A 24,380-nucleotide genomic window follows, 5' to 3' on the forward strand; every position below is an offset into this window, starting at 1 on the left:
TTTTTGTTTGTAATAATATTTTGTATGACTGTCAAGTGGAACTATTTATATTAAAAAAGATAATATTAAAAAAAAAGTGAAGTAATTTATATTATTTATTAATAAACAAACAAATAAATAATAATAAAATAATGATGGGGGATAATAACACGTATCGATTATGGTAAATAGGTTGTAAATCTAGAGAGAGAAACACGTGCGAAGGGAGGAGAGAGAAAGGCCGTATACGGAAGAGGACCATACGGCTTTGTCCGACAAGCCCACGGATCCTTCCCTGTGATGTGGGCTCCACACCCAAACCCTTACCCGCCCTCGTCTTCTTCTTCTTCTTCGTCGTCGTCGTCGTCTTCTTCTGGTTCTGTTCCTTTACCTAACCCTTTCTCTTTTTTTTACCCCCTTTTACCCATTTTACCCCCGTCTCCCATTTTCTGTTCTTCCCATGGTTTTTTGTGCTTATGGGGAGAGGGGGAGGGGCAAAATGGAAAAAAAGAAGAAGGTAAGGGGTGAAAAGGGGGAAGATGAAAAGGGTTGGGTTCATAATCAAAGAGGACCCGGGGTGTCCCCTAAGATGAGGATCTTTACACGTTATGAATGTAAAGGGGCATAACCCAAAGGCCATTGGTATTAGCTTTGGCTTTGCCACAACACAGAGACAAGACATACAGACAGACAGAGAGAAACCCGCCAGCTCTTCCTCATATGCTTTCACTGCACCACCAGAAACAACAACTACATCTCAACCGACCCTTTTTTTTTTTTTTTTTTTTTTTTCCCTTCCCCTTTACCTCTAAACTTCCCATCTTCTTCTTTTTTCCATTTCTCTCTGTTTCACCTCCCAATTTGGTGTTCTTGAGTTTGAAAGAAATGACCCTTTTGTTGTTTTCTTCAGCTGTGTTGTAGATTTAGATGATTATATGTATATGGGTGTGTCTAATTTCAACGAAATCTGGCTCTGTCTGTATCTGATGTGTGAGTTTGAAGGGAGTTTTCTTTTTGTTTTGCTGGGATGACTTTCTTTGTCTTGTTTCTTTCTTGCATGAGCATTGGAAAGGGAAAATGTAGTTAGTTTCTGTCTTTTTTCAGCTATAGATCCATTGATTTACACAAATTTCGACTCGATTTAGAGTGTACATTGATGAGATTGAGGATATTGATGAAATTTGGGGACACCCCATGAGGAATTTGAGCTGGTTCAAGCCAATTTCCATCAATGGGAAGCCTGGGAGGAGGCTTTCCCTTGGAGAGTACGAGCGGGCTGTGTCGTGGTCTAAGTACTTGGTGTCTTCAGGAGCAGAGATAAAGGGAGAGGGAGAAGAGGAATGGAGTGCAGACATGTCTCAGTTGTTCATTGGCTTCAAACTTGCTACTGGAAGACACAGCAGGATTTACAGAGGCGTTTATAAGCAAAGGGATGTTGCAATTAAGCTGATAAGCCAGCCTGAGGAGGATGAACACTTGGCTAACTTTCTTGAAAATCAGTTCATTTCAGAGGTGGCATTGCTATTTCGATTGAGACATCCCAATATCATCACTGTATGTTTCATTACTTGATACCCATTTCTTGTGGGTCTGTGTTTTTTTTTTTTTTTGTTGTTGTCTGATGCACTGAATTTGGGTTCTGATAACTTCATTTGTTCTATAAACTTGATGCAATGCCTTAGCTTTTAGCATCTCATCACTGGAAGATCAGAGAAAAATGGCTTCTGTTTATGTTCATTTCTTAGGACTTTATGTAATTTTGATTCTTGATTGAATAAGATTGATGTTCTTGTGCTGTTTGTGACCTGCATATTACAAAGAACACTTGATGAGATTTCTTTACTCGAAACAGTTCATTGCAGCTTGCAAGAAACCTCCAGTTTTTTGCATAATCACGGAGTATATGGCGGGGGGCTCGTTAAGAAAGTATCTGCATCAACAGGAGCCACATTCGGTTCCGCTGAACTTGGTTCTGAAACTAGCACTCGAGATCTCGCGCGGGATGCAGTATCTTCATTCTCAGGGAATACTCCACAGAGATCTCAAATCAGAAAACCTTTTACTTGGTGAAGATATGTGCATTAAGGTAGCCGATTTCGGTATCTCATGCTTGGAATCTCAATGCGGAAGCGCAAAGGGATTCACCGGAACATATCGATGGATGGCACCGGAAATGATCAAAGAAAAACACCATACTAAGAAAGTTGATGTTTATAGCTTTGGCATTGTCTTGTGGGAGCTCTTAACTGCATTGACACCATTTGATAACATGACTCCTGAACAGGCAGCATTTGCAGTCTGCCAGAAGGTAACAATCACTTCTCTAGTTTTAGCTCGGTTGATACCTATTTCGTTCGTGTTGATATCTATTTTGTTCGTGTGTTCGTCGTGTAACTGATTTGGATCATGTCTGTGCTCTACAGAATGCAAGACCACCTCTGCCTTCAGCTTGCCCGGAAGCGTTTCGCCATCTGATCAAGAGATGCTGGTCGAAAAATCCCAACAAGCGACCGCATTTCGACGAGATTGTTTCGATTTTGGAAGCTTATATGGAGTCTTACAATGAAGATCGAGAGTTTTTCTGTCATTACCTCCCTTCATCTAGAAATACTCCATTACAATGCTTACCAAAGTGTATTACAGAACAATTGTGTGCTTCGTGGAAGCCTAGGAATTCATCATCTTGAATCTTGTATGATTGTCAAGTACAGCTCCTTGTCTTGCATGAAATTGTTAGGGTTTTAATTAAATCAAAGTTTTATGGATTTTTGTATTTTAAAAAAAATTGTTTTGTATTTTATGGTTTATTAAATTTAAAAAGAAAACCGTTAACACATTGACAGTTTGGCCGAGTGGTCTAAGGCGCCAGATTTAGGCTCTGGTCCGAAAGGGCGTGGGTTCAAATCCCACAGCTGTCATGTTTTTTTTTACATTTTTTAATGGGCCTTGAAATTAATGAAGCTCGGCCCAATATCGTGGTGATGGGCCCATGAAGAGTTGGCTGGGAACACCGGAAGTGATTTAGCGAGGGATTTGCGGTATTCGAAATTCTTATCTCTGTTCATTTGCTTGAATCCTTAATTCCGTCGGTTCTGCGATCTGCGTCTGTGATTATCGGAAGGTGGAGCTCTTCCGATGGCGGCCGAGAATGTGCGGAATTCAGGTCGGAAGATCTCTTGCATTTTTATAAGATTGATTTTCTTTTTCTTTCTTGGTGTTGTGATTGTCTATTGAAGCATCTAGTTTCTACTGTTCTTTGTGATTAGTGGAGGAATTTTATGGCAATGGCAGCGACTCTCCTGCCAATCTTAGAAATCTCTTGTTGAGCAAAATGGCCTTACGAAGGAAGAGATAGATTAAGCGATTAGGGTTTATTCTATCATTTCATATATGCTTGATTGTTTCATCCAAATCTTCGTGTATCATGGCTTGCGATTTAAGAAGCTTCAACTCAAACTTTACAGCCTTCAGCTTCTGCTCCCACTGCGCCTTAGAACTGCCGTCGATTTCAGGTGCTGGAGTGGCTTTAATAATTAAGGCACCTGTCCAGTATAAATTCCTGTTGAAGTTGGAGATTCTAGGGATTCTCTTTTATTTTCATTGAACTTCATGTCATAGAGCAATATTTATGTGTGCAGTGAAATCCTCTGCTGTGCCTCATCCTTCTGCGTTCATAGAGGAGGTAACTGACCTTCCAAAAGAAAATCATATTTCTGTAAGTAGATAACGCCTCTCAACTGTAAGCTGCTTATATTTGTTCGTGTGCTTTCTATGGCAGTCTTTTGATGGTTTTGTGTGTGCCGATCTGAAAACCTTAGATTTCTGAATTTGAGTACGGGCAGAGGAGAGATACCTTCAAATAGTAGTTCTCATGCAGGATATCAATGGATCATTGTCCAACTCAAATCAGCAGGATATCAAAGGAATCCCTCCACCCCTAGAAGAATACAAGTATGTCCTTTGGCAACTTGCATATCCATCTCCTGAATTGATGGCCTATCCTGGGGCAGCAATATATCAAAATATATAACCAGGCAATTAGGGGCCATGGGTTCCTCCTCGGCTACCACTGCTCTCAGTACTCGAAGCAGCAGCTGTTGTCTAGTAGACTGAAACTGTGAAATCCCACGTCGGTTGAAGTAGGGACTGAAACATTACTTATAACGGTGTGGAAACCTCTCCCTAACATACACATTTTTAAACCGTGAGGCTGACAGCGATACGTAACGAGCTAAAGTAGATAATATCTACTAACGGTGGGCTTGAGCTGTTACAAATGGTATCATAGCCAGATATCAAACGGCATGTCGGTGAGAACGCTGGACCCCAAGGGAGGTGGATTGTGAGATCCCACGTTGGTTGGAGAGTAGAACAAAGTATTCTTTTTAAGAGTGTGAAAATCTCTTCTTGATAGACACGTTTTAAAACTGTGAGACTGACAGCAATACGTAACGAGTCAAAACAGACAATATCTGCTAGTTGTGGCCTCGAGCTGTTACAGAAACATTGACCAAGCCCAAATACTGTAAGTATACTTCTACAGCGTTGTAAGTAACAGAGTGTCTATTCACAGAACACTCTGTAAGAGCTGCTCATATATTTTTAGGTAATGGGTGTCTGTATGTGAATTGACATGTTTGTTAATATGCATTCCAAACAACGTGGGACAGCTACATTTTTCTCACATGGATACTTGACATCTTAAATATACAGGGGTCGTCTTAGTCTTATTCTAAATAAGTCAAATTATGTGTTTATTTTTTCCCCTTGTTGGCCAGGTGAGGCTGGAGTGGGGAAAGTGCTTGCTTCTGCACATGGGTGGGTTTGGATATTTATTTTAGAAGATCTGGAATACCCAAAGGACAGAATCGGACAGAAAAAACTTTAACTTTTAGTACAGATATTGGAGCATACACTTGGCTGTTTATTGTGGCGGAAGACGGCGGCGCCCACAACTTTGGCAGCCGGCGGCAGCCATTGTTTGATTGGACTCCCTTTTCTGGCTGCTAGCAATTGCAAAGCTCACCGTTCTGTAATTTTCAAGGGAGTCCTCTCGTCTTCTTTAACGTCCCATTTTCCAAAGTCGGGATTCGCTTTTGCTGTTGGATTATTGTGTTTGTCTTTATTAATGATTGTGATTACCGCTCCTAATCTTGGCGATAAGAACATAATTGTGATTGTCTTTCTTTTTCTTTTTTAATTTACAGTTAATCGAGGCTCGACTTCTTTCTCTGAAGCCCTCGAATAAAGTATACATNCGAAGCAGCAGCTGTTGTCTAGTAGACTGAAACTGTGAAATCCCACGTCGGTTGAAGTAGGGACTGAAACATTACTTATAACGGTGTGGAAACCTCTCCCTAACATACACATTTTTAAACCGTGAGGCTGACAGCGATACGTAACGAGCTAAAGTAGATAATATCTACTAACGGTGGGCTTGAGCTGTTACAAATGGTATCATAGCCAGATATCAAACGGCATGTCGGTGAGAACGCTGGACCCNAACTCTTACGGTACAAAGAAAGTCCAATATTTTCAATTTTAAACTCAATAAACCAACAAATAAACCTCTTTAATATACTCAATATTAACCCTAAATTTCTTACTTAGTACGAGAACGTTTTTCATAAAATTTGTAATGGTTGAAAATCGGCTCAAGAATGGGTTCAAGAAATAAGTTATTTTGAGTAAAACACTTAAATTCAAAATTTAGAAAATATGTCCCGTGATATATAAACACGATCAAAATATTCTCATACTAGAGTCACTACTATGGACAAATAGCATCCTTGATGACCATCGGTAGCAACCACTACCATTTGCTACCAACAAACAACCATCATCATTCACCGCCGACAACCACTAACAGTGACCGATTATAGTGCTTTACTAAATAACTTGGCGATTACAATTCATAGAAGCATTTTCACTAAGAATCTAAACATTAAACTTAAAAATGAAGTTTGTAGAGGGAGAAAACATAATTAAAAAGAAAGAAAGACAGAAGGAAGATTATGCTTGTAATAAAGCAATACAAACGACCCCCCCAAGGTGGGTGGATGTTTGGTTAACCAAGAAAGAAGATAAGGAATCAAAAGAAACCAAGAAATTAAAAAAAAGGGGACAAATTGTAAAGTTGAAGGAAATGCTTTCAGATATAATAACAATAATAAATAATAATAATAAAAAGTTGCCAATGAAATTATGGGGCCTACATCTCATTTTCTCTGCGCTTTCATGTGATGCACCAATTTTGCCTCTCTCTCTACTCATCAATACTCAGATCCTACAAACCAATCTTCAGTAATTTTCAATTAATCTACACAATATTTTGTCACATTTCTTCAAGCGTTTGAATCAAGAACAAAGGTCAAAATTAAATAGTTCATATTCAGAGATATATATATGTATTGAAAATTATGAAAATAAATGTACAACATTATAACTCAATACAACCAATCACACATAAGATTTTGCCTATTTCTACTTGGTAAAGATTGTTTAACAAATTAATTATTCCAAATTAAGGATCATTTTTCGCACACCGACACCCTAAATACTTGTTAATTAATTTCTTTTTCCAGATTATGATTTAATCTCTTCTTCCCCCAAATCAAATCTTATTTCAAACCCTAATATTGTTCAGAATTGATGTGAGTTTTTGGTCATACCATTGACATTCTTCAATAAATCCGCCGTTTCTTGTCCGTACGCAATCGATTGTCTCTTCCTATCCGCGTCCTTCGACTGATTCTTTACGTGTTGTCCTTCGTCAGAGGCCGCAGGAGTGACATTGGCAGCCGTTGCCGCCGCCGCCGCGGCTGCGACTCTGCTAGATTTTACTTTTCCGGCGGTCTTTTCGTCTATCTTTTCCTTTGAGACCTCGGCGATTTTCTCAACTCTCTTGCTTGGTGTTAAAAACACGAAGGTGTCCTTTCCGTCACTGTTGCTTCTGTATAGAAGGTCTCGGAGTTTCCATCTCTTCGACGAGCCCATAGAATTGCTCTTTTTGCATCTTTCGAGCGATTCTTTCGGCGACCAGACGCAGAACGTTCCAGGAAGGACTCCGTCAAGCTCGTCGGCCTCAGACGACGAGCACGAATTCGTCTCGCGCTCTTCGCTCATCAGTTTTCCCAGCGATGGACGATGAACTCTCTTCGGCTTCGGTTTTTTCAAATTTCCGTCGTCGTCCTCGCCGTCAACGTTGCGATTCTTGTCTATAATCGAACTGCTCAACAGGAGATTCGTGTTGATAACCGGATAAATCGGTCTAATCTGACCGTTGTAGAAGATATCCTCGGCCGAGATCGTTACCGCCTGTGGCTCCGTAGGAGCGACAGAAAATTCGAACTCATCGTCTCCGATTTCATCTACAACAGACTCCGTTCCACCATTACCGTCGTGTATAGGTGCTAGATTGAATTCTTCCGGTTCAGTTCCGTGTTGGAAGGAAGACGCGGCGTCATTTTTCCAGTCGAAAATATCGGTATCAGAATCAGATTCTTTCCGGAATTCCTCAACAACACGGGCGGCGATTTCTGCAAATCTTCCGGAAGAGTAGCTGCTGAAGCTAGGAGAGAGGGAAAGAAGCAAGGAACCTTCACCGCCTTGCATCATTGAAGTCGCTGAGATTCTTGAATTTCCACTAATTGTCTGCAACCGTAACTTCCATTCTTTTGACAGAGAAGAAGAAGAAGAAGAAGAAGATAGAAGAAAGAAGAAACGAGAGAGAAAAAGGAAATGACCAAAATGTAATGGCTGCAGATAGTCGAGAATGATATAATGAGCGGTCCTTTGGGAATTTTATTTTCCCAATAATATTTTTCACTTTTTCAGTTTTCTTCCGACAAATACGCGCCACTAAAACGGAGCGTTCCACAATTTCCACCTCTTTTATAAATAAATAAATAATAATAATTAATATTTTTCTCAAATTAATAAAATTAATATTGTATCATCTAAAATGCATAATGAGGGCTTCTAAATTCTTGACCTCGGATACACGTCAAACGTGTCATCAATACACGTGGCGGATTGATAGAGTTCATTTGTGTTCGTAGGGTTCTCGTTAGATATTTGCTTACATTACACCTTATTAAAGACAAATATATTGTATTCATTTATTATTCTTTTGTTATTTCCATATTATTTGGTAAGTTACCATATTTCTATATTTCGTAAATGATTATAAAGAAAATAACTTTCACCAATTTTTTTTTTTTTTTTTTTTTAAGAAAAATAGGTTAACAATGTTATCACTTAATTATTTTTCCATAAAAGGGCATAAATTTAAAAAATATATATATCTATTAGATTATTTAATTTGAAATTTTTGTATAGTTAATAACGGGCCGCTCTACCACTAAGTTACTGAGGAGCAACAGTAAATTCAATTTTAGAGAATTCAATTATCATTCTTAACTCATGATCAATGTGAGCTCGAGGTTTTCTTTGTAACTCTCATCTCTCTTTCAACAATGTGCATCTCGTAATTTGGTCTACATNAAAGAAACACAAAAACAACAATGGTCAGATCTGAGAAGAAGTGTCGATGTCATAAATAAAAAAGAAGAGAGTCATATACACGATGAAAAATACCACTAGATTGTCTCTCCATCAAGCGGAATTAACCAAAGGTGTGGATTTGTGAACCCATGCTAATGTTTCAATCCGTTCTTGTCCATATAAGTGATTCGAGAACAAAACGTAAAGCACGGGTACTTTTGTTCACTTCTTAAACTTTATAGTTCGTGTTCAATAAGTATTATGTTTTCAATTTTGTGTCCGGTAAGTTCTTTGATTTATCGAATATTTTAAAATTTATATGGACCTACTAGAATTCTAATGTGAAATTCCAATTTTGCCCTTTTGGTTCATACGGGAGAAAACACTAAAATACGAGCGAAATTTCAATATCAAGGGAACCTTATGGGTCATTGAAATTGGAAAACAAGACTAAGGAGAGCTCGTGTGCCGCCAGAAAGACATCAAGTTGGGCTAAAGTAACTTGGTAGGTGAGGTAATAATATCACTGTCCTCCATTCTCTAGTTGACATGTGTAAAGTTTTAAGCGTCAAAGTGTATATACGTAACCGTATCACGTCCCTTTGGCTCATCAGCTCGACTACGACGTCGTTTCCCGAAAATGACTTGACAATTTATTTCCCTCTCATTATTCTCATAAAAGTAAAAGGGCAAAAACGAACAATAAAGTTATTTATTTATTTCTTTCTCCTCTTCTTTCGCTTTATAATAATGTGATCCAGAAGAAATAAACCTTACCATTTCCAAAAAATAAATTTTGGTTAAATTACTCTTTTAATTTAATTCTTATAATTTGTTAATTTCTGTACACTAATTAGGTGGTTATTTAATTTAATTATGTGACAGCTTAACTTTATTAAAATTAATGAACATAGGATAATTAAATAAAATTTAATAAAATTGAATTTAGGATATGCTTTTTTTTCCTTAAAAAAATCATTAATCAGTTGAAAAAATATAAGGATCAATGTCGGTGGCTTTAATAGAATATAAGAATATATCACGCCCAAACCTTCTTATTCTCTATTTTATTATTATTATTTTAATTAATTAATTAATTAATCAACTTTATAAATAATTAAAGAAAATTATCTCGAGGTTGAGTTGCTGTCACGCTCTTCATAGTCACTTTATGAATCTAATCCGAATAAAAAAAAAAAATTGATGAAATCTTTATTCACAAGTTTTTGCAATGGTATTATAATAAATCATTATTACTACAATTAATATATATATATATATATATTTGTCATTATTTTGCAAGCAAACTTAATTCGCCTTCCTACTCATAATTCATCATTTCTTTTTTTATTTTATGATCGATAATAATTACAATAGAGTAAATTAATTACCTAACAGAGTAAATTAATTACCTAACATGTCTGTGAAATAATAATATTAATAATAATAAATAAAGAAATATCAAATTTACGAGTCTAAAAAGTTGGTTCAACCCAACCAAACTTATCTGATTTGAGTTTGATTCAAATAAATGAAAACTTTATGAATTAAATTAATTTATGAATTTATTGTTAATTTTAGAGTTTTTTTTTTTAATTTCATAATTTCTTTTATTATTTATTTTCCAACTATTCTTAAAAATAATATTTTAACTATCTTTCCAACTATATTAAAATTGAATTACAAATTTTAATAAAATGTTTGAAAATGAATAAATATATGTCTTACAAACTACTCGTTTATTTTTATTAAAAATAAAAGTTTGAATAAATATCTCGAACAATCACAACTGACCTAACTGAAAAAATGTATGGTTTGGTGTATTCTTTTTAATAAGAATTGTGTGGGTTGAAAATTTTCGGACTGTACAATTAAATTGAATCTAAAAAACTTCATGAGTCATCAAACTCAACCGTTGAAGTCTTTTCTATTTGAAATCTTCCCAAAATTTATAATTACAAATATTACTTTTAAATCTAAGGTTAATTAAGATTTATGAGTTCTTTATTTATATATATATATATATATATATATATATATATAAAAAGAGTCTTGGGCACGAATGATATTAACATAAGGTTTTGTATATTGATTAATTAATTGAAAGATTTTGTCACATAACTTATTAAGTAGGTGCACCAAAAATAAATAAAATAAAAAATACTTATTATTTAATTTATGGTGTATGATTGGATTGGATTCAATTGTTTGAGTTATAATTTTTTTTAACATAAATAAAAATTAAATCAAATTTAACCCAACAAAAAAATTAAGGTTGGATTTGTTCACATTTTTTATTTTATTTTTAATAAAAATAAAATGTTAATTTGTGAAAGATTTATTTATTTATTTTCATATATTTAATTAAATTTTGCAATAAAATTATCTATTTTAAAATTAAGATGAATTAGAGTTTTAAGGAAAATTCATCAACTAATCAAATTTATAAATTTTTATTTATTGAATCCAACTATCAAGGTTTTTGTCCAAGTTCGAATCATCCTTTTTTTTTTTCGAACACTTCTATTAATCATCTTTTTTTTTATTAAGTAGAAAATTCGAATCCATGATCTTTTTGTCCAAAAAGTCTTAATAATTATATATGGATTAATTACTGAGGATTATTAAAAGTGGGTATTGTTCGTGGGAAAATGATTTTTGAAAATTTGTAAATATTACAAGATTTACAAATAAATTGGATTAAAGAATCAATAAAGTTGTCAAACATATAATAATTTCAATATTTTTCCCAAACAAAAACAGCGCTTACAAATTGAATGCTATGAATTATAAAAGAGAAAAATGGAATAATTCATTGACAATTTGTTTGGATATATTGACATTTTTAAAGTCAACTAATAAAAAAAAAATGAAATTTGGTGGTTTTTGAAGAGAAAGTCAATGGCCTATAATTCTTTTTAGAAGAAAAAAAAAGGGGTTTTGGGCCACACACTTTAGTATTGCATTTATCCTATTTGGATCTTTATTTTTCTTTTTCACGACCCACAATAAACAATAAATTATAATTTAATCTTTAAATTTTAAAATTGAATAGTCAAATCCTCAACGTTCAAATAGTATAATCATTACGAGTTTTCTATATATATATATATATATATATATATAATATAGAGAATAATATTTTTATGGAGTAAAATATGGAAAATAATAAATGAGAAAAAAATGAGAGTGGAAATCCAAGGGGAAGTGGAGATTGTGGGGTTTGGGAAACAAATGGAAGACAAGCATAGGACAGGGCATTGAAAATGAGACAATGGCATGTGTTCCATTGGCCTTCATCATTTCCTCTACTGGATTATACGCTCTTTCGTACGAAGAATTACTACCCGTTATACCGACTTTTTGTAAGAGCCCACCACCAACCTTCCATATGAGCTCAAGCACGAACCTTCCGACCTTCTGTCAAGCCCACCACTAGTAAATAAGTGAGATCTCACACCTCCGCTCTTCCTTCCCTTTTAATTACATCTATATTGATCACCATAAAACCCATCAAATTCTTGAGCAAGCTATATAAAAGAAAGGCAAGACCTCGAGCCGTGTAGCAAACGAAGCTATTGTTTTTCACTAGAGAATACGACTGATAGATAGATTATAGGTCGGTTTGCAATCACATTTCATAAATTTATTAGTCATAAGCTACAACAACTCTGTATCATATAATAAGAACAAGCATCATTTTAGGCAGAGGTCCAAGTTTAAGTGCAAAGGCTGAGGAGCCCTTATCCCCTCCATAAAGACCATATTCATCTCCAAGGTCATCGTCATCAAGCACAAGCACGTTTACTTAGTTTCTAAAGTAACAATGATAAGATTTTGCTGATAATGCTTCCATTTGTAAACAAAAGCTTTTTCTGTACAGTATGGTGTCCAAGATACAACATTAATACATTTCGCTTTATAACTCATGTTCCTCCTCGAATTCCCGTCGTTGTCGTCGTCTTCTTCTTCTTCGCTCGTGCTCCCATCTCTTCATTGTAACAGAACAGACACTCCAACAAGTTTCAAATCCAACTACTCCAACAAGATTGGTGAATCTACACTCCCTGCTGCTCTCTGTCCATTTCTTCCTCCATTTATACTTTGCTGCACGAACAAAAATGGTCAAGCCCTTTTTCATGGTCCATGGAATCCACAAATAACTTCCCCATATGGGATTCGTTTCTTTTCTAGACCCACATCGAGAATTCGCAGTTACGAAAGGAAGAACTAGCGAGAAAGAACTTCAATGTCTAAAAAGTAAGGAACGACCAATCCATTGGTAGGAATCACGACTCCCCACAATAGTATGATATTATCCACTTTGAGCATAGGTTCTCATGGTTTTGCTTTTGGTTTGCTCAAAAGGCCTAGTATTCCTTACTTATAAACTCATGATCAACCCCTTAATTAGCCGATGTGGGACTACTCTCCCGATAATCCTCAACATCTATATGCCAATAAGAAGTGATTGATGAAGCCTTTCTACAAGCAAAAGTAGAGATTCTACATAGCTTAGCAGGTAAGCATGCAAAAGTTATAGCCTAGCCTTTTGCTATTATGATATCAAAATCAACAACTAGTTTGCCCTTCTTTTCATATTCCATTGGCATATCAGCAAATTCCAAAGCAAAGATACAACGGAAAAGGAAGGAATTGAATACCTGCGCCCTGAATGATTTGATTACATGTATCAACAGCTTGTCCCCCGCTATCTGCCTCACTCGCTTGATCAGCTCATGTCTCGATATCTTATGATCCTACAATTCAGAACATGAACAAAATGAGATCCAACAAGAACAGCCTACATAAACAAACATAAGGGATCAAATTTTACATTACCCTGTGCTCTTTGTGATACTTGCTGATCATGGCAATTTCTGGAGCGGGAAGAAACTTAGAGAGAACAGATATCAGAGTTGGAAATGGCATCCAAGGGGAGGTTGGCATTCTCGAAGGCTGTTTACCCTCCTTCGATCGAGGAGGAGGAGGAGTTCTAAAACTGATTAGATACTCAGGCAAGATGTGGGTGTTCATGTGTGTGCTCCAAACTATGTATTTCCTTGGTGCAAAGAGATCATCAACGCCAGAATCAAACGCTTCAGAACTTGGATGATTCTGTCTAGAACCAGGATGAACAAGCTCTGTTTTCCCCAATATGACACGGCAGAGCAATAGATGCCGTAAGCCATCTTCATCAACAACAGTATCTTCCAGGCTGAAAATTTGAACAAACAATCAAATGGGGTTAAGAATTCACAGTTTGAGAAAACAGGGAAGAACAAAATTGTAGATATTGAGTTTAATTCTGACCTTTCTAGAGGAAGAGCATCAGGGGATAGATAAACGCCACGGCCAAGAAACTGCGAACTCTCGGGCTTGTTGCAATGGGCAAAGCCATAGCCGAGAATGTTATTGATTTGATCCTTAGAAGCACCCAACCAAGCGTACTGGACATTGGCATTACCCCCATTTTTCTTCGCTATTGCTTGCGAGTAAATCTGAAAGGCGTGCAAACGGGCTTGCCCAACATGAGTCGAGTGGCTATTCTTGTAAACAGCCGAGACCGTGGTTTGCGGGCCAAGTATTCCCAAACCATTAACGAATCTTCTCTCGATTAGGTCGTAAATCTTGTCTTGTTCCACAAGTTTTACCAAATCCCCATTGCGCCATTCCAATTGCTCCACACTCGGCCCTGAAATCCCGCTTTCAGAATCCGAAACTACCGACTCCTGATCGGGACCGTTAAAATCTCCGTCATCGGAGAAATCATGGTTTCCAGATGTCTTGGAAGCCATTAAAGCCTCAACTCCATTTTCAAGACGGTGATCGCTTCCAAATTGCTGAAACTGTAACCGACATTGATCCTGAATGTTCTCCATCGATTACAGACACAACGAACAAGAAAACAGAGTACTAAAACGAAGAACCCAGATATCAAACTGGGCTATATAGAATCCAAAAACGATCACCGCCAATGAATGACGGTTCAAATCGCCAAATTACTGAAATATAAAACGAAAATCAAATAAACCCAGAACCCAATTCAAGAAACAAAATCACAAAAACAGAGGAAGATAGAAAAACTAAATAGAACCCATTAATCTTATGGGAGAAGAAAAGAAACCCATCGCCGCCAATCCGAAGTCGGTGAACAAAAAAAAACTTAACACTCAAGAAACAAAACGGGTACGTATGAATCTGTAAACTGGTTACTCAAAAGGGATACTGAATTTGAATGCAATAAGATGAGAGTGGGAGCAGAATGAGAATAAGAAGGGTTGTTCATAACTTGGAGAAGAGGATAAGGAAGAGCAAATTGGCAGTTATAAGAAGAAATTGGACGGTTTCAGAGGATTCTGATGGCGGTGCGCTACCAGTTTTTGTTCAACCCATCAGATTTTTTTTTTTAAAAGCCCGTGCCAGAGAAGTGGCAATTCCGAAACTCAGTAGATATTTTTTTTTCCTTTTTTTTTTCTCTCGAATTTTCTGATGCCTACGCAATTACCTTTATACCCTTGCCACGTGTCAAAGTTCCATCTTTGTTATTCTTATCCACTGTGGTTAAATCCAATTATTCTTTATAATTACAATTTGAGTTCAAATCTATCACGCATGTAAATAGTTTTAATAATTATTTAATTAAATTTAAATAATACTTTTTATTTTTATTTTTTATTTAATAAATCAAATTTTTAATTTCTAAAAATAATAATAAAAGAGAAAGGTTGGAAAACTTGGTAACCACATTTTTTTTTCATTAAATTATTGGGCTCTTATTATTTATCTTAGTAATAATAATAAATTAATAACAATTCCTATTACTTCCTTAACTAAAATTTGTAGATGGATTTGTAAATAATTCCACTTTCCTCCTATAAAAATTAGAATCTTTTAAACGGAAAAAATTCATGTTAAATAGCGTGCTTAGCTTTAAGCAATTTTATATCGGACGAGCTCGTAGATGTGAGTGACAACAAAATAAGATACAGGAGAACGTCGGGTTATCAGTTGCCAATTATGGAGTCCAAATCTTGGGTAAGGGGAGTTGCAAGAAGACTCGTCTTATATTTGAGCCTCCCATAGCAGACAAAGTAGATTTTATATCTCTCGATTCAATTAATCTCGAACGTTATAAGGTGATCTTTGTAAATTTGAGCGTGCACGTGCAAAAATTAAAATATAATTTAGTGTATAGATTAGGTCGAGTGGAAGATTAATTTGGGGGAATTGGATGTATAGTAGGCCAAAATGAGGTATGATGGCTTGGAGACAAAGAAACTACCATTTATGATATTACTTGTGAAATAAGTATTATTATTTAACAACCCATTATGAATAAACAAATAAATACTATATATCATAAATAACAACTTTATTATTCATATTAATTAATATACACATGTTGGGTAACTTTTATTGATTATAATTGTATAATTAAATTGTTGAGCTAAGCTTATTCTAATTTTGAAAGGAAATAGAGTTATATTTATTTTCGAAACATGAAAATAATCCTTAAATATCTCGAATATTCTAAATAAAAAATTTGATAAACATGAATTTTAAAATATATATATATATATATATATATATATATATATACACATTCTTGGAGCATTCATCAAAGCTTTCAGAGTGATGACTCAATTTCCACTTGGGAAAAGGAATATTGTTTTTAAAAAATAAAAAGGAAAATTAATTTATTCACATTATTTGCTTTCTTAACTTTGATTTTTTTTTTTTTTTTTTTTTTTTTGGTCCCTCCCCTAAGCTTTTCTTACCAAATGCGTGCTTTGAATCTCATGCTATTAAATGTTAGAATATTTAGATATATTTTTCAAAAGGCTAGAAAAATAATGCATTTTCTTAATAAATATTTTGCTGACTAATTATAAATAAAATTTATTTATCTAATACGAACTCGAATTAGAAAAAAATAATAAAAAAACCTAATTGTAGCTCAATTTTAATTGTCGTTATTGATTGTTAGCACGTTTTTTAGCGATAATTTTTTTTTTCTAATTGATAATTTTATTTAATTTTTATTTTTATGATACGGGATTATAATCTATAAAGATAAAGTTTACTTTAAAATATTGTTTTTATATATCTCTTTTTAATTATTTTATTGAATCGCTTTGTTTTGAATTCTCTCAACTTCGTAGTTAAGAAAATGAATATAATTTTTTTTTTTTTTTTTTTTTTGCTGACTATTGATTTGTCAAACGATCGTGTATTTAACTAAAAAAATTCTTTAAAAATTAAAAATTTGAATATTTTTTGCAACTTTAAAAAGTATAGTTCATATTCGTGTTTTGGTCGTATTATGCGAAGCATATAGTGTGTATCAAAATTCACAGATGATGTATATTTTAATATAATATTAAATATATAAATCAACTAAAAAAGTTTAATAAAATAAAATATATAGAAACAAAATTGTGAATTTTATTTATCTAGTTTATTTTATTTTATTATTTAAAATCTAATGAAATGGGTCGAAGATATTGGGCCTGTGTAATGGGTTTTTTTGCACTGTCCTGGACTTGGGCTTTCATTCTTGCTTTTGAATTAAATGGGCCGAAGATATTGGGCCTATGTAATGGGCTTTTTGCATGGTGCTGGACTTGGACTTTCATTATTGCTTTGAATAAAATGGGCCGAAGGATATTGGGCCTGTGTAATGGGTTTTTGCATTGTGCTGGACTTGGGCTTTCCTTCTTGCTTTAGAATGAAATGGGCCGAAGGATATTGGGCCTGTGAAATGGGTTTTTTGCATCGTGCTGGACTTGGGCTTTCCTTCTTGCTTTTGAATGGAATGGGCCGAATGATATTGGGCCTATGTAATGGGTTTGTTGCATTGTGCTGGACTTGGGCTTTCCTTCTTGCTTTTGAATGAAATGGGCTGAAAATATTGGGCCTATGTGATGGGTATAACCTGGTTCAGTTCAACAGAGTCTTAAAAAAAAAAAAAAAAAAAAANAAAAAAAAAAAAAAAAAAAAAAAAAAAAAAAAAAAAAAAAAAATCATGGTTTTGGAAGAAATAGCGAGACCAAATGGGTTGACCTAGTTCATCGCTTCGGTAACTATTCTATGCACCCCGTTAACCAATAGAGGACGTTTGAAGTGCAAATTCAACATCTTATACTTAGAAACGTTAAACTGAGTATGTAAGTAGAAAGCTTAGGAAGCATCTAAGTGTAGTGCTCGAAAAATTTATTGGACAAACATGAGTTTGACGTCTTATACGAAACTCACTCTAATTCAAACGTTCACTCCAAATACAGAACGAAATTTGAACCCGTTCCCCAAAAATCCCTTTATTCTCATTTCTCATTGCCATCAAAATCAAAGATCTAAACAATGAAATGATGTAAAGCAATGGAGAAAGAAAGAAGAATTAGAAGAAGAATTTGGGGAAAAAAAAAAAAAAAAAAAAAAAAGGATTTTTTTTCCCTTTTTTTAATTGCACCCATTTTCCCTTTCCTTATTTTATTCTATTTTTATATCTTTTTTTTTTTAATAATAATAAAAAAATTCAAATAAATCTATCTTCCTTCTTTTTATCTTTTCTTTACTTCTAACCATATACCATTAACCATCCTTTTTGACTTCATGTATCACATTTCTCTATCACCCAACAACTTGTCTTTTGGAAATTAAACGCCTCCCGACATATTTTTGTCTCGATTGATATCGAATCCATTGTGATTCAATATGGTAGTGATAGTCGAGTATCGAATCAATGAGTACATACATATCTTTTGAATGCAACTCTCGTTATTTTGTTGTTCTACCTCACGAGACCATTGTTTATTTGTAAATAGCATGATTTTTGTTTGGAATTAGAACATGATCATATGTATTGATCATGAGTGAAAAATATCTTAAAGTTATAAGCAAAGACGACATTTTTATTAGAATTGTGAGATCCCACATCATTTGAAGAGGGGAACGAAACATTTTTTATAAAGGCGTGGAAACTTCTCTTTAGTAGACGCATTTCAAAATCGTGAGGTGTATGACGATACGTAACAGGCTACGGCATACAATATTTGCTAGTGGTGGGCTTGGGCTGTTGCAAATGATATAAGAGTCAGACACCGGGTAGTGTCTCAGCGAGAACGCTGGACCCTCAAGAGGGGTAGATTGTGAGATCCCACATCGGCTAAGAGAGGGGAACGAAGCATACCTTTTAAAGGTGTGGAAACCTCTCCATAGTAGACACATTTCAAAACCGCCCCAAATCGGTTGGGAGAGGGGAATGAAGCATTTCTTAAGAGTGTGAAAACCTCTGCATTAGACACGTTTTAAAATGGTGAAACTGACGACGATATGTAATAGGATAAAACAGACAATATATGCCAGCGATGAAACACATATCCACGATGGAGTTTAAGATTAAAAAAGTCAATTTTAGGGTTAAATAAAAACTTTTGGACGGTTATCTCACGAAAGAAGTATGGTTGAAAAAAGAGTAACATAATTGATTAGATATAAGAATATAGTATTAAATTAATTGTTGTTTTTACCGCTTTAAAGAACATTATATCACATGGCAACTAGGAGAATTTAGACGTATGACTTCCCAAATAAAGTAGCTGACGCCTTTAATCATGAATTATACTTATGATGGCAGAATCATATGAATTATAAATAACAAAAATCTTTAATGTATAAAAAGTACATCTCATCTATATTAAAGTTTTCATAATTAAATTAAAGTAAGATCAAATAAAAAACGACAAAATATTTAAAATTTTCTTGTATAATATTTATTTAAATACAAAAATTAATGTAATAGTTAAAAATGAATATAATTAATTATATATAATATACGGGGAACAATAGGTATATGGGTGAAAAATAAAGGAGCGTTGACTGCAGCCATAACGAGGTGGCAAAGTTTGACCAGAATCACATAAAAAGTGGGGACCACATTTACAAATCACGCCTGTTCATGATGGGATCTACACCGTTCGATCATCATCCTTTAGTCCCTTTCTTCTTCAAATTATAAAGTCTTTTAGATTATCAAATTTAATGATTTAATTAAGAATTACGGTGTGGACCAAAAGTTTCGGCTTTATAATTACCGCCGGCACCGGCGACGGAGGGAAAACTTTGAGATTATTATTATTATTATTATTATTATTATTATTCTAAAAAAGGATAAAAAAAATTAAATTTCCCCTCTCACACAAATTAAAAAAGAACCAGAAAATACAACATTTTGCAAATAAAAAGAAAATAGAAAAAAAACCAACTTTTGAATGCGTCGATTATTTATTGGCCTTTAGGAATTTTTTAATTTTTTAATTTTTTTTTTTTTACCTTTGGGGTATTTTTTAAAATAAAAATAAAAATCGAGGGAGTTTTTTAAATTTGAGAAGTAAAAGGGCACGAAAATTGAAAAGAAAGAAAGGGTGGAGGTTAAAAATGCAAATTAAAGTTCATAAATAAAGAGAAGATCAAAGATGCCAGCATCTTGGAGGTTGCTTGAAACTCAAGATTTTGATTTTTTTTTTTAAATAAAAAATCTTATTTTATTTACATTTGACAAAAAAAAAAAAAAAAAAAGTGATTTTGAATCATGATGTGCCACTCCCAACTATGTTATATAATATTATCTCAATATTAATTTTATATATATAAAAAAATTAAGTTGAAATTTATGCTTTTTTTCTTATTTATTATTTATTATTTATTATGATTCTTCCCCCTCTTAAACATATTTGATTTTTTTTTTGTACAATTTTAAAAATAAAAATTAAAACTATTTATTTATTTTAAACTTGGTTTATTTTTCAAATATTAGATTATAATTATAAATATGTGAACGATCACTCGAAAGGTTCGAACAAAAGAGAAATAAAATAAAAAATAAAAAAAGAGTTTTATCCACCTCTTTGTCTCGTATGAATCTTATAAAATAAATACATCTTTTAACGAACGCAAAGATATTCCCAACAAAAATAAAATATTTAATGGTTAAATTTCTCATACTAAATCCGTATTGAATATGGAAGCAAATACTTAAACTACCTAATTTAACTGTTAAAACATAATGCATATTGAACTAAAAACACGAGTTTCGATAGAATGAACATATATGATCCCAAAAAAACACAAGAATATTAACTACTTCTTTTATCGAGATGAGATGTTTGAATCTCCAACTTCCGTATGGAACTAAAAACACAAATTTCAATAGAGTGAACGTATATGATCCCGAAAAAACTCGAGAAAGAGAGAGGGAACCAACGTGGGGTGTGCAGACTCGACTTTTGTATTTTGTTTGACAGTGACATCTCATCTTTCTGTTAATTTCTGTAACACCAAATGTTGTAAGTAAATGTGTTCCTGAAGCCATTATGTTCTAACATGTTCTTCATTTTCCCTTAACAACATTACTTATCCATATTATCAGTTGCTGCTCTGTTCTAAAGAACAGACATATAAAACAAAAAGAAGAAGAACCCAGAAGAACATGAGATTGGTAGGCACGTGACATCCGTTGTGTGCAAGAATCTATCCTTTGCTTGTAGGAGGGGGAGGCCGGGAGGGTCCTACCCATTTTTGGGTCCCCAACTCCAAGATGCTTTCTTTAACGACGACCCANCATGGACGCCAAATACACCATTGGAATGCTTGAAAGTCACCACCAACATCACACTACTCGACCCATTGATTTCATGGACACCAAAATGGACGCCATTGTTGGGAATGCTCATTACCCTACAAACCCTGATCACTTAGCCATGGTTGGTGGGCTAGCTGGAGATCACATCGCCGCCGCCGGGCATACTCTGTCGCCGAGTTTCCATGGCCTTTGCTCCCCTTATGGGCTGTCACTCGATGGGAACACCATTGGACAAGGACTGATGATTCCTTATGATCAGCATGAACCAAATGAGGAGCCAAATGCAATGGATGTGAAACCAAATACAAAGCTTCTGGCTTTGGAATGGCAAGATCAGGGATGTTCAGACAAAGTTGAATCGTATGGATACATAAATGGAATTGGGTCGTCTTGGAATGGGATGATGAATGGATATGGACCATCAACAACGAACCCATTGGTGTAAAATTTGATAGGGAAATGGTACACAAACCAAACGAAATCAACGTCTATTTGCCTTGGTTACTATAAGTAGTGTCCAAATGTGGGTATCATAATTAGTGCCTTTTTCTTGCTATCAGTTCCTTCAAAATGCGTCTGATTTTTGCTTTGGCCTTGGGATAGTGTCGCAAATCCAAGGCTCTCTCTTAGGATTTTCTTGTAATATTGAGGAACCTTATCTAAGGAGTGCTTTTGTGGTATAAACAAAAACAACCAAGTGTGATTTGGTGCCTAATTATTATTGTTATTTAAGTGCTAATTTTATTTAATTTGTTATGTCTAATAATTAATTAAGCTCGATAAAATTCGAGCATCGAAGTTAATGTGAACTTAGCTCAACTCATATAAAACGGACACTCTCGAATCTTCTAATGGTTATGCTATTAAGCTCTACCTAAAAAAGAAAAAACATGCAACAAATATTCCTCCATTGTATTGGAAGCCTCATGCATGACTTTTGGCTGTAAAATTGGAGACATTTGTATGTAAGAATATAAGAATAAATTAAGAAAAAAAGACTTTTAAAAAATTAGTACAATATTATGTTTTTGAAGAATATAAGAATAAATGAAGGGGAAAAACGTTTTAATTTTTAAATTTACTATTATTTTTTTCTTTCTATATTTCTAGAATAAGAAAAAAAAAAAAAACTTAGTCTTTTATTATTATTATTCTTATTATTTTTTTTGTCTATAATTATTTTTTTAGTTCATTAAATATTAAAATAAGAGATGAAACCATCTACATTGGATAGAATAATTAATATTTTATCAGCTCAATGGCAAAACCATGATCTCTTTTGTCACAAAAAAGAGTCAAATAAGTTTATAACTTGTCTTTTAGCATAACTTTGATCGGCACCAAACTTGCGATTGGGTAGCACTCATTTCTCAGCAACAAGTAAGTTAAGTCTATTCGTTCTCGCGTTGNCAAAAATTCTCACTACCATCCCCTTCAATTACACATCAGCACCATCTCATCCAATCATATCCCTCCATTCTGCCACCTTGGATTTCTTGATTTGCTTTACCCTTCCTTGTGGGGTACCACCACCCTACACACAGTCTTGGGATGGGACCCACTTTGACATCATCTCTGCTGCTAACGCACTCCCTCCCTTCCGTCTCTTCAAATATACCCTTTTTTTCTTCCTTCTTATTCACATCCCCTTCTTATAAACAGAGGAACTGAAACAGAGGAACAATGGAGTGACTGTGAAGTGAAGTTTTTGTTTGGCTGTTGGAAACATCTTTTTCTTTCTGCTCTGTTCTTCATTCATATGGGTTTAACTTCTCTACAAGTCTGCATGGACTCCTCTGATTGGCTGCAGGTAAGAACATCAACCAATTCCCATGATTATCAGAACAGAGCAGAAAACAGAACAGAACAGAGCAAATGTCTCTGTTTTTTGTGACTGTTTTTTTTTTTTTTTCTTTGGTTTCAGGGCACCATTAACGAGGAGTCTGGCATGGATTCTTCGTCGCTATCAGGGGACATGCTGTCATGTTCAAGGCCGCTGACAGAGAGGAGGCTTAGACCACCACATGATCAAGCACTGAAATGCCCAAGATGTGACTCAACGCACACCAAATTTTGCTACTACAACAATTACAGCCTCACCCAGCCGCGTTACTTTTGCAAGACATGTCGTAGGTACTGGACCAAAGGCGGCACTCTTCGTAACATCCCTGTCGGTGGTGGCTGTCGAAAGAACAAGAAAGTTGCCACTACTAAGAAATCCAATGACCCACAACACCAACAGCCACAAAATCAACAACCCATCTCCCAAAATCACCACCAAGGCTCTTCTTCTTCTTCTGCCCATCACATTCACAACCCCACTGATCTCCATCTCTCATTTCCCGACCAAGTACAATTCCCTCATTTCAACCATCTCATTGGAACAACCCCAAGTTTCATGGACGCCAAATACACCATTGGAATGCTTGAAAGTCACCACCAACATCACACTACTCGACCCATTGATTTCATGGACACCAAAATGGACGCCATTGTTGGGAATGCTCATTACCCTACAAACCCTGATCACTTAGCCATGGTTGGTGGGCTAGCTGGAGATCACATCGCCGCCGCCGGGCATACTCTGTCGCCGAGTTTCCATGGCCTTTGCTCCCCTTATGGGCTGTCACTCGATGGGAACACCATTGGACAAGGACTGATGATTCCTTATGATCAGCATGAACCAAATGAGGAGCCAAATGCAATGGATGTGAAACCAAATACAAAGCTTCTGGCTTTGGAATGGCAAGATCAGGGATGTTCAGACAAAGTTGAATCGTATGGATACATAAATGGAATTGGGTCGTCTTGGAATGGGATGATGAATGGATATGGACCATCAACAACGAACCCATTGGTGTAAAATTTGATAGGGAAATGGTACACAAACCAAACGAAATCAACGTCTATTTGCCTTGGTTACTATAAGTAGTGTCCAAATGTGGGTATCATAATTAGTGCCTTTTTCTTGCTATCAGTTCCTTCAAAATGCGTCTGATTTTTGCTTTGGCCTTGGGATAGTGTCGCAAATCCAAGGCTCTCTCTTAGGATTTTCTTGTAATATTGAGGAACCTTATCTAAGGAGTGCTTTTGTGGTATAAACAAAAACAACCAAGTGTGATTTGGTGCCTAATTATTATTGTTATTTAAGTGCTAATTTTATTTAATTTGTTATGTCTAATAATTAATTAAGCTCGATAAAATTCGAGCATCGAAGTTAATGTGAACTTAGCTCAACTCATATAAAACGGAC

General features: G+C 34.9%; 5 protein-coding genes and 1 non-coding gene across 7 annotated transcripts; 4 read left to right on the forward strand and 2 right to left on the reverse strand.

Moving 5' to 3' along the window:
* The first annotated feature begins 516 nt into the window (after nt 1-516).
* LOC111782515 (serine/threonine-protein kinase HT1-like) lies at nt 517-2,744 on the forward strand. Its single transcript, XM_023663277.1, has 3 exons — nt 517-1,533; nt 1,832-2,287; nt 2,403-2,744. Exons 1-3 carry the CDS (start codon nt 1,174-1,176, stop codon nt 2,664-2,666), a joined length of 1,080 nt encoding a protein of 359 aa, XP_023519045.1. The 5' UTR covers nt 517-1,173; the 3' UTR covers nt 2,667-2,744.
* Nucleotides 2,745-2,817: 73 nt separating this feature from the next.
* Nucleotides 2,818-2,897, forward strand: TRNAL-UAG. Its single transcript has one exon. It is a non-coding gene; the product is annotated as a tRNA-Leu (tRNA).
* A 3,081-nt stretch (nt 2,898-5,978) lies between these two features.
* On the reverse strand, nt 5,979-7,860 carry LOC111782544. 2 transcript variants are annotated; one of them, XM_023663309.1, is made up of 2 exons: nt 6,651-7,860; nt 5,979-6,265 (listed from the first exon to the last, which is right to left on the reverse strand). In XM_023663309.1, exons 1-2 carry the CDS (start codon nt 7,594-7,596, stop codon nt 6,252-6,254), a joined length of 960 nt encoding a protein of 319 aa, XP_023519077.1. In that variant the 5' UTR covers nt 7,597-7,860; the 3' UTR covers nt 5,979-6,251. The 2 variants fall into 2 exon arrangements, with proteins under 2 accessions (XP_023519077.1, XP_023519076.1); XM_023663308.1 differs by having other exon boundaries at nt 5,979-6,277.
* Nucleotides 7,861-12,104: 4,244 nt separating this feature from the next.
* LOC111783476 (probable inactive poly [ADP-ribose] polymerase SRO5) lies at nt 12,105-14,921 on the reverse strand. The gene is made up of 4 exons (XM_023664407.1): nt 13,798-14,921; nt 13,327-13,702; nt 13,149-13,244; nt 12,105-12,591 (listed from the first exon to the last, which is right to left on the reverse strand). The coding sequence occupies exons 1-4, from the start codon at nt 14,364-14,366 to the stop codon at nt 12,520-12,522; spliced, it is 1,113 nt and encodes a 370-aa protein (XP_023520175.1). The 5' UTR covers nt 14,367-14,921; the 3' UTR covers nt 12,105-12,519.
* A 6,186-nt stretch (nt 14,922-21,107) lies between these two features.
* On the forward strand, nt 21,108-21,572 carry LOC111783497 (dof zinc finger protein DOF5.6-like). Its single transcript, XM_023664426.1, has one exon. The coding sequence runs from the start codon at nt 21,108-21,110 to the stop codon at nt 21,570-21,572; it is 465 nt and encodes a 154-aa protein (XP_023520194.1).
* A 1,177-nt stretch (nt 21,573-22,749) lies between these two features.
* LOC111782597 (dof zinc finger protein DOF5.6-like) lies at nt 22,750-24,272 on the forward strand. The gene is made up of 2 exons (XM_023663378.1): nt 22,750-22,937; nt 23,052-24,272. Exons 1-2 carry the CDS (start codon nt 22,887-22,889, stop codon nt 23,988-23,990), a joined length of 990 nt encoding a protein of 329 aa, XP_023519146.1. The 5' UTR covers nt 22,750-22,886; the 3' UTR covers nt 23,991-24,272.
* The last annotated feature ends 108 nt before the right edge of the window (nt 24,273-24,380 follow it).

This window comes from Cucurbita pepo, chromosome LG20, assembly GCF_002806865.2.
Source record: "Cucurbita pepo subsp. pepo cultivar mu-cu-16 chromosome LG20, ASM280686v2, whole genome shotgun sequence".
NCBI classification, from domain to species: Eukaryota; Viridiplantae; Streptophyta; class Magnoliopsida; order Cucurbitales; family Cucurbitaceae; genus Cucurbita; species Cucurbita pepo.

Coding starts and splice junctions, on each gene's coding strand:
- LOC111783476 (XM_023664407.1), bottom strand. CDS start 14,366: ATGGAGAACATTCAGGATCAATGTCGGTTACAGTTTCAGCAATTTGGA. Junction 13,703..13,797: donor GATGCTCTTCCTCTAGAAAG/GTCAGAATTAAA, acceptor TCAAATTTTCAG/CCTGGAAGATACTGTTGTTG. Junction 12,592..13,148: donor TCAAATCATTCAGGGCGCAG/GTATTCAATTCC, acceptor TTGTTCGTGCAG/CAAAGTATAAATGGAGGAAG.
- LOC111783497 (XM_023664426.1), top strand. CDS start 21,108: ATGGACGCCAAATACACCATTGGAATGCTTGAAAGTCACCACCAACAT.
- LOC111782597 (XM_023663378.1), top strand. CDS start 22,887: ATGGGTTTAACTTCTCTACAAGTCTGCATGGACTCCTCTGATTGGCTG. Junction 22,938..23,051: donor ACTCCTCTGATTGGCTGCAG/GTAAGAACATCA, acceptor CTTTGGTTTCAG/GGCACCATTAACGAGGAGTC.
- LOC111782515 (XM_023663277.1), top strand. CDS start 1,174: ATGAGGAATTTGAGCTGGTTCAAGCCAATTTCCATCAATGGGAAGCCT. Junction 1,534..1,831: donor GACATCCCAATATCATCACT/GTATGTTTCATT, acceptor TACTCGAAACAG/TTCATTGCAGCTTGCAAGAA. Junction 2,288..2,402: donor CATTTGCAGTCTGCCAGAAG/GTAACAATCACT, acceptor TGTGCTCTACAG/AATGCAAGACCACCTCTGCC.
- LOC111782544 (XM_023663308.1), bottom strand. CDS start 7,596: ATGATGCAAGGCGGTGAAGGTTCCTTGCTTCTTTCCCTCTCTCCTAGC. Junction 6,278..6,650: donor TTTATTGAAGAATGTCAATG/GTATGACCAAAA, acceptor AAATTACTGAAG/ATTGGTTTGTAGGATCTGAG.